The sequence below is a fragment of the Uranotaenia lowii genome, chromosome 1 (assembly GCF_029784155.1).
Source record: "Uranotaenia lowii strain MFRU-FL chromosome 1, ASM2978415v1, whole genome shotgun sequence".
Taxonomy (NCBI): domain Eukaryota; kingdom Metazoa; phylum Arthropoda; class Insecta; order Diptera; family Culicidae; genus Uranotaenia; species Uranotaenia lowii.
The window spans coordinates 124,444,300-124,454,081 of NC_073691.1; the positions used below are offsets into that span (position 1 = coordinate 124,444,300).

At 37.6% G+C, this 9,782-nt stretch overlaps 1 protein-coding gene across 1 annotated transcript; it reads left to right on the forward strand.

Moving 5' to 3' along the window:
- The first annotated feature begins 3,220 nt into the window (after positions 1-3,220).
- LOC129737898 (uncharacterized protein K02A2.6-like) lies at positions 3,221-4,162 on the forward strand. Its single transcript, XM_055729065.1, has one exon. It carries the CDS (start codon positions 3,221-3,223, stop codon positions 4,160-4,162), a length of 942 nt encoding a protein of 313 aa, XP_055585040.1.
- The last annotated feature ends 5,620 nt before the right edge of the window (positions 4,163-9,782 follow it).

A 9,782-nucleotide genomic window follows, 5' to 3' on the forward strand; every position in this document is an offset into this window, starting at 1 on the left:
AATTTCAACCTCCGCGATGTTCAGACGTGGCAACACCCCCGGGAGAAAATTGAAGAGGCAGGAGAGCAAATTCAATCCTCCGTGATTTCAAACGTGGCAACACGTCCGGAGAAAATTTATAATAATAACAGAAAAAAAAACCAAAAGAGAAAAATAATCTAAAAAAAAAAGAGAATTTAAACCTCCGCGATGTTCAGAAGTGGCAACACCCCCGGGAGAAAATTGAAGAGGCAGGAGAGCAAATTTAAACCTCCGTGATTTTAACCGTGGCAACGCGTCCGGAGAAAATTTTTTTAGAAACAAAATCAAAATTTCAACCTCCGCGATGTTCAGACGTGGCAACACCCCCGGGAGAAAATTGAGAAGTAGGAGAGCAAATTTAAAACCTCCGTGTTTTTAAACGTGGCAACGCGTCCGGAGAAACTTTAGGGAAAAAAGTAAATTTAATTAAAAAAAAAAAAAAAATTAAATTTGGAAAAAATTATACCGAAGAAAAATTTTAACCTCCGCGATGTTCAGACGTGGCAACACCCCCGGGAGAAAATTGAAGAGGCAGGAGCAAATTTAAATCCTCCGTGATTTCAACCGCGGAAACGCGTCCGGAGAAAATTTTTTTAGAAACAAAATCAAAATTTCAACCTCCGCGATGTTCAGACGTGGCAACACCCCCGGGAGAAAATTGAGAAGTAGGAGAGCAAATTTAAAACCTCCGTGTTTTTAAACGTGGCAACGCGTCCGGAGAAACTTTAGGGAAAAAAGTAAATTTAATTAAAAAAAAAAAAAAAATTAAATTTGGAAAAAATTATACCGAAGAAAAATTTTAACCTCCGCGATGTTCAGACGTGGCAACACCCCCGGGAGAAAATTGAAGAGGCAGGAGCAAATTTAAATCCTCCGTGATTTCAACCGCGGAAACGCGTCCGGAGAAATTTTTTTATAAACACATATGGAAAATTTTAGCCTCCGCGATGTTCAGACGTGGCGACACCCCCGGGAGAAAATTGAAGAGGTAGGAGCAAAGATTTAAACCTCCGTGAGTTAAAACGTGTAATGCGTCCGGAGCAAATTTAAGAAAAACAAAAACAATTATGTTTTTAAAAATTTTGAAATTTTTTCAAATTTCAAAATTTTTAAACTTTATGGATGGACGAGTGTAACGAACTGTTTGTCGAAATAAAAATAAAAATATGATGAACCACCTTAGTCATGATAAGACGCTAGAATCGCACTAGTCTAATCTGAATCGTTTGTAAACATACAGTGCCATCTGGTGGCCGATAGGGATTTAACCAAGACCCAACAAACGACGCTAACGCTTCCACTCCAACCGGTTGAGCAAGATTTCTCTTGGGTTGGATTGTCGGAAACGTTTGTTCCTTGAACCCGTAAAAACCGCCGTACGTATGTATGCAAATCATGAAGAAACTTAAAAAAATCAGGCCCATTGTTTCAACAATTCTTTACTGATTTCTGGTTGGCCTTGGTACACTTGTGACTCGCTACGACACTTGCTTGGAAGAACCGCTTGGAAGATATCATTAAGCTTGAGACCTTATGTCGATTATAAATTGATAATTATATCTAGAAAATTATATAAATGTGATATAATTAAAGCCAATTTGAGTTAAAAAGTTAAATTTCGGTAATAAGTATTTGCTCTCGTGAATTAGAAAAGTACTGAAAATTGAGTAAGTGTGATTTACTAGAAAAATAGTTCTTATAAAAAAAGTACATGTGGTCCTTTTATTACAAAATTTTTAGGGTGGCAGTATATTGACCTCAAAGTTGGTCGAAAAGAGATAATACGTTAGTGATAAAGTAAAACGTATTCCCAGAAGGTAATAAGTCTTTGGTTGGCGTAGATTATCGAAAACTAATGTTGTACGTTGACAGGTAACCCGCGTCAACGTGGGTGTTAGTCTGGGGCTAAAAGCTTGCTCCGAAATCTACCACGCGGCGTTTGGGAACGACAATTGGCTGGTCCATACTCGGTTGCGGCTTGAGAACCCCCGGGTTGTGGAATTGTCGACGCCCGCACACTCCCACGTGTTATCGTGCTTCGCAGTAGTGGGCAACAGCAAGTGATTGGAAATCGACTGGAATCCGCCGGCGCTTGTACCTTTCCGCGGTTTTTCACGATTCGCCGCAAATCGTGCCCAGTGGTCGACACTTGGTTGGGCCTGCCTCGGTTGCGGATTGAGAACCCCCGGGTCGTGGGAACTCCGCCAACACGTCACCACGTGTCACCTGCTATCCCTAGGTGGCTCCATTCGACTACTTCCGGGTGTAATACGAATACTTCTGACCCTGAGGAGTATCAAGAAGAAGAAGGTCCCGGTCATACTCGGTTGTGGATTGAAGACCCCCGAGTATCGGCAGATCATCAGCACCCATCATCGTCCACAAGCTAGACCTACCTGTCCACGCGGAAATCCACCTACGCTGGTCGTGGGGTGAGTACCAAGAAAATACCAAAGGACTTTACCGAAACAAAACATTGTAAATCATTAAATCTAAGAACTAGGGCACCAGATAGGAGGCAAACAAAATCGGAAAATAATACACACGAAACTTAGCTAAATCATTTTTAACTGTTATAATTTTGAAAGCGCCGAAACTTAGGCAAAATTCTACCCAAGTCAGCGTCGTTGCGTGCAAGCTTGTTTATTAACCCAATTCACTTCTGAAACTTCTAAATTTATTCGTTAATTCTACTTTTGGGGATCTGGAATCGAGTGAGTTGGAGTCTTCCTTTAAAATCCTATCGCAAGCCTTGATAACGATTGTTCGAGCCACTTATTCCGAACCATTTAGCGAGGAATCGAACCCCTGGGAGTTGGCCGTGCTTGAAACAAGTAACACGCAATTTTTGACGAACGACGAAATTTCCAAAGAAACTTCCCGTGATGAAACATTGGCTGGCGTCCTAGAAGCACTGAAATCAGACATTTGGTCAACACGACTACGAAGGTTTGATCTGGTGAAGGCCGAACTTTACGAGAAAAATGGACTCTTATACAAAGGAGGCTGCGTTGTAATTCCTAAATGCCTCCAAGAAAAAACGCTGAATATCGCTCACAGTGGACACCCATCCGCTGCCAAACTAAAATCAATTCTCAGAGAACGAGTATGGTGGCCGGGTATTCCTTCGGATGCCGAGAACTGGGTAAATGGATGCAAAGTATGCGCCGCCAATGGTAGGCCTGAGAAACCAACGCCGATGAAACGTATTCCCGCACCCAAAAACGTTTGGGAAACTATTGGAATTGACTTTAATGGCCCCTACGCTCACTTTGGAGGAATTTACATTCTAGTAGTGGTTGACTACAGATCTAGATTTCTCATAGCAAAAGTAGTAAAATCTACAAACTTCGACCAGACTAAGAAAGTACTTGACGACATATTCGGTAGAGACGGATTTCCAGATTGTATTAAGAGTGACAATGGGCCACCGTTCAACGGTGCGGAATATAAGTTGTATTGTAGAGAAAGAGGGATACAAACTGTATATTCAACACCTCTTTTTCCACAGCAGAATGGTATGGTCGAGAACTATATGAAACTTATAAACAAAGCTATGTCTGCTGCTATCGTGTCAAAGACAAATTTCCACCACGAGCTGCAAGCGGCTGTGGAATCTCACAATGCAGCCAAACACCGCGTTACCAAATTATCCCCAGAAGAGGTAATGCTACGCAGAAAAGTTAAACGAGGTCTACCTTTAATGAACAGAGGAGTAATTCACGTTGATGATCAACTGTTAGACAAAGTGGATTATGAATCAAAATTGAAGGCCAAACAGCGAGAAGATATTCGCCGTGGGGCAAGGCAGTGTAGCATAAAACCGGGCGATCACGTGATTGTTGAACGACTTAAGAAAACTAAGGGAGACACAAGATTCTCTCTTAAAAGATTTACCGTTTTAAGTGAGGATAACGGCAAACTTCGCCTGACAGACGAAACAGGAAACATAATGGATCGCCATGTTTCACAGACAAAGAAAGTCCACAACTGGAGAGACGAGGAAAGTGAGCCATCTAATAGTGAATGTCTGAAGGAGTCAGTCGTCGAGCCACTGCAGAGGCCCGTAAGAGACAGAAAGAAACCTTCGCACTTGCGGGATTATGTGGACACAATCGAGAGGAAAGATTTGCAAATGTGACTGTGCTGTGAATAACATTCAGCCATTGTTTAGCTTAATTAAACGCTATATTAAATACAATTTTTTTTTCTTCTTTTTCTTCGGAGAGGGAGGAGGATGTGAGTAGCAATATTATGAGAACATCCCTATACGAAACATAAGTATCATCCACAGATAATCTGGCAGCACTGCAACGTCGGCCCGTTTCGCCCGCTAAACGAATGACAACTGCGGGGAACCTATCTGTCACTTCACGCGAATACTCCTTCCTCTTTTGCTGTGCAGCCGTCGAGAAGGTAAGTCCACATCGGGCGAGTCTCCGCGTGATCGAGAACCTAGTCCCACACATACTTATTTCAGTTATTCAACTGAACACTGCAGTTTTTTTTTTATTATTTATTAGAAAATTAATGAAGCATACATGTAGGTAACAGTAAAAAAATCATAATTTCTACTATTTTATACCAGTTGTGGTAAAACCTTTGAAAATAATTAGTTTGAGTTAACCATAGAAAACCATAAAAACGAAAAAATTAAGATGCAAATATCTGGTCCGAAACCGTCGATGAAATTGAAACTTCTCCTGATACAAATGGTTTTTCATCTTTAATTCATTAGTTCAAAAATATCAACAGTATTTAAATTCTTACGCAAAAACGAAGTTCATATAATTAAAAGAAAATTAATTCATCTTCAATATTAAAAGTAATTTGAAATTGATGTTATGTAGCCGAAGATGTACAGATTTAAGTGCAATTACTTCTTCTTTTAACAAATTTTTATATTTTTAATTCTATTGAAAACTGGTCTGCTGAGATTTAATGAAATTTTAATCTGAGGTAAAAGAAAATGAAAAAAACCTGAATCGAGTGGTTAAATGCGTATTTATATGCATCTGAGCATACAAATATAAAGTAATTAATTCATAGAACAAGTTTGGAATTTTTTTTTTAATATTTCGTTTGACACCAATCAAAGGATTTTCGACTATTGTTATTTATGTTTTTTTTAATTACATTAAGCCAGAATTAGTTTTCCAAGAAAAACACATATGAATATACATTTAAGTTATTTTTGGAAAGCACCAATTATAACGAGGATATTCCAAATAATATATTTCAAATAAAATTTTCATATAAAATAAGTATTTCAATCCAAACCACTAAGCTTTCTTGGCGTTGAAATTTGTTTTATGTTTCAGAATGATAAAATCTTCAAAAAAAAAAACAAATCGTATGGGGACTCACCGACCAAATATTTTAATTTTGCCCGGAAATGACTCAGAAAAGGCTAAATTTTCAAATTCTGAAAAAATTAGAGTTACTGTTTTTTTTTTTCTTTTAAACATCGTCTAGAAACACACCGTGACCTAAAACAACCTCATAAAATAGAAGAAATATGTAGGTTTTTTAGATCAAATGTCTTTCAACAAAAAAAAGAGTACATTTGGTGAAATTTCACAAAAAGAAGAGTACGTCCATTCCTCGACCAAAAAAGAGTACATATACTCTTAAAAGAGTACGTATGGTAAACCTGAACTAACCTGCTAACCTTCTGAATTTTCACCACGTGAAATCACACAATAACCTCTCCTCAGTGCGGAAAAATGGCTACCGTAAAACGGAGTAACTCAGTCTGTAGTTCGAACTTTTGAAAACTGTTTTCTAAGTTTGAAAGCCTATAAATTGAGCATCGAATACACCAAATTTGGTTTGTATTTGAATTTTTTTCTGCTAGTAAAAATGTAATTTCTAAATCTTAAAACATCAATTTTTTCAAGGCTTACAAACAAACAGCTCTCCTGATGGAACCAAAAAGCATTTAAAGCAAACGTGTTGTTGAATGTGAAAGAACTACTTTTTTTTCTTTGTAGGGGAGATGGGGGCATAATGGCCACTGTGTGGGACGCCTATGGACGAATGTATACAAGAGCATATTCTCTCAGGGTAGGCATAAATATTTCCCTGCAACAGTCGGCCGGTGGAACGGCAGTCAGTCCAGTAGCGAACGGTATCCTGGTGGATGATCTTGCGTAGCGATCTGAGTTGCACAGCCACCTTAAGGAAAACGGTTATTTAACCATAGAAAATAGCTATAATATGGAGGTTACATTATTGTTTCGTGTTCAGACACTTGAAAAGCCTATTCCCTAACGGGCTGAAACGTGAAAAACTAGATGAAAACGTTAAAAAATGCATTTTAAAAATTTTTGCCAAAAGCTGAAAACCAGCCACTGTGGAGGCATAATGAGAACCCCCCCTGAGGCAGTATGAGCACCATTAATCAGAGCAAGATGTGCGTTTTTGCCGGGAATCTAGCAGCGAATTTAATTGGATGAAGTCAGGTGAGTCGTAGATTCATCAAACACAGCAATAACAAAATAATCTAGGTCTGTTTGTAGAATACAAACAATTCACGCACGCTCATACATTAAGTGCTTTGTTCGGAGGATGATGCTACTAGCCGTATAATGTAACAATAAAAAAATCGATCATGAATTGTGAATGGAAAAAAATCACCTCGAACAGAAATCTAACTCTAGTCTTTTGATTGCCTCTCCGACACCTTACCAATAGGCTAAATTGTCGGATGGTCAAGGTATGGCGCTATAAATCAATTTTAATTCGCTGCTAGATTCTACGGCAGAAAATGCTCATTATGCCATTAATTGATAAAAGTGAAAAATCAAAAATTTTATGATGGTAAAAATTGAGAAACAATGTGTACATCATGTTGCAGTGCGTACATTATTGATCAAGGTTATATTAAGATCATAAGAGCTTATTTCGTGGTGCTCAAAAATTATAATATTTTCGTAACTTTAGAACCAAGCTAGTTTTTTTTAATATCTCTGTAAAGATGATAAGGAGATTCCTTTTTTTTGTGAAAAATTAATACTATAGGAAGTACGAAACAAAGCCTCATGAAAATTTATTTAAGAAAATACGCACTTTCGTAGAAAAGCGTAGTTCTCATTATGCCTCGGGTGCTCGTTATGCCCTCATCTCCCCTATATGCATAAATTGGTTAACCTTGAAGAAAAAATGAAAATGTAAATAGTAAGAGGACCTAGAGGGATGTGTGAAGGTTAAAATTTCATTTGTATTTTGTAGCTCAAATTATTAAGCAATTATTTAAATTTTTCGCCCCTAAATGTATGCACCATAATAGTCCATTTTTCGATTCAAAATGTTTTTAAAAGAAAACGTTAAAAGCAAGGTAAAAATGATAAACTGTCGTTTGTAAATATTTTGATGGTGTTTTGTATCCTTTATGATCAAGAAAACTTGCAAAAACCGTTAAAATAGAGACTGATCAATGTTACCTCAAAGCATGAAATTCTGAACAGAGACGAAATCAATTTTTAAATCAAATTTAAAGTACAGTCCCCCCACAATCATTAGTCACTTAACGAATCATTTCGCTATAAAATATTTGTTTATTCGGGTGTTAGTGGACCAAAAATCAAGCTTTGAATGGATTTCAGTCATTAAACATTCCCTCTTTGATTTCAAAAATGATTTTGTTTTCAATTTGGTTGAAAAATAGCATAATTTACCGAAACAATCAACGTTTTTCAAAACCACAATTAGGGGTCAAAATTGTAACCCGTAACAATTAGTCAAATTGCTCACAATTATTAGTCACATAGAAGTCCATGGAAACACCCGAATATCAACATGGAAGTCATAAATTTTCTGGCAAACATTTAGGGGCATTAATTCCTAGTATACATTTAAGGGACATTTGTGTTGAGCTATACACTCTGAATAAAAACAACCCAAAATTAAGAACGGCCCGCATCAAAACAAAGTTCAGCGTTCGTTCTTAATTTTGGGTTGCTGTCAACAGCTCAAAATAAAAGTTCACTGCTTGAACTGATTGCCCCAAATTATTTTTGCCTTCGTTTTCAGCCATTGTTGTCATATTCAGCAAGGAGCGCATCGTGAAATTGTGATTTTATGGTAAGATAAATTGTGAAATATGCTTTATTGATTCTTGCAACAATCAACTTGCAATTCCAGGAGCGATAATTTTCTTCAAGAACTTCCCTTCGACGTATACTTTTTGAAAACAAAAAAGAGTGGAACGACATCCGGATCTGCCTCCAGTGAATTGGAAATAATTCAACAAAACCCATACCGAAAGCGAAAAAGGTATTTAAACATAGACCACTGCAATTCAACAAACTATGGGCAAACAGTTGGAACGAATGCTCAAAGAGCAAGCCGGAACAACGGAAGCAATAATCGTAAAATTGATTTCAGATATTTCTGGTTTCGAAAATCGGAGCACTTCCTAAAATGGTGGTTTTCTGGATTATTGGTAAGATGGATTAAAATATTCCTATTGATTTTTTAAGTAATTAACGCCGTGTATTGTCTTCAGGACAACCCTCTCGTCGAAAGACTTTTTTTCTATAGATGTAACATCCGGATCTGCCTCTAGTGGATTTGAGACAATCTCACGCAAGGATTATCTTGCCAAGCAGTGTGCTAGGTGGCTTAGCAAACATGTCTGGGCAGAGAGCATAAGAACCTATTCTTCTATTCCCGAACACGTCGCGTGGAAGGTTATGGGCCTTCTAATTTTGAAACCCAACTCGGCAAAGTTGTTCCTGTTAGCTGTTAGGTTAGGTCAGAATTTTCCATATTGTGAACGTTTTTACAACCTTTTTTTTATTCAATTAACAGATTGTCCTAGATGACGACAGGCAAGATGTATCGACGGCCAACAAATGGACTTTTTTTTATCAATTCCGTTCCGTAGCTTTCCGGATATCAGCTCTGCTAGCTTCATCATCTGTGGCTGTTATTCCGGTCCCATGCCAAAGCAGTTTGTACGTGATTAGAGCCCCCGGATTAAACAAGATTGGAGTTATTCGGTTCTAAGGAAAGAATTTTGCCCAATTTTCAATGAAAAAGATAATAAATATGATCAAAAATAGCTCACTTTTATTATTAAAGATTTGTATGCCCTTTTTATAAGTTTGACTAGCTCAAGCCACAAAAATAAAAACCCTGCCGAATGACAGTACCCCAAAATTAAGTTGCGAGAATGACGTTTATTCTCAAGTTTGAGAAAACCCCTCCAAACTTATTTTCGTCGAGAGCCAGTTTCATCCGATTTTGCGGCATTACAACTTGGTTTTGGGTTGTAGCGGCTTAGAGTGTAACAAATAAAAATAATTCAAATAGCAGTTTTACTGTTACCAAGCGTACACATAATATTTTCAATGCATTTTGATGCTGTTATCGATAATCTAAAAACAAAAATATGATTAAATTTCATTCAGTTCAGTAGATATCAGCAGTTCAAATGATCGGTGACTAATAATTGTGTGTGACCCATGATTGTGGGGGAGCTGTAGTCTATTAAATTTCTGCAACCATGTTTTACGTTCATAGCAGTCCAGTACTGGTTTTAAAAATATGAAAAATGCCACATTCCCCTTAACAGAAAAAAAAATTGAAGAATAATGAAAAAAGAGATCAATCTTACCCCGGATTACGATACCACAGAAAAACTCGAGCTGATTGGAAAAAATTACCTGCCGCTGAAGAGAAACTGACCCACTCATCGGATGGCAAACGACAAATTTGCACTCACGATATTCTTACAACACTGTATCTATTTTTGA

Coding starts and splice junctions, on each gene's coding strand:
- LOC129737898 (XM_055729065.1), top strand. CDS start 3,221: ATGAAACGTATTCCCGCACCCAAAAACGTTTGGGAAACTATTGGAATT.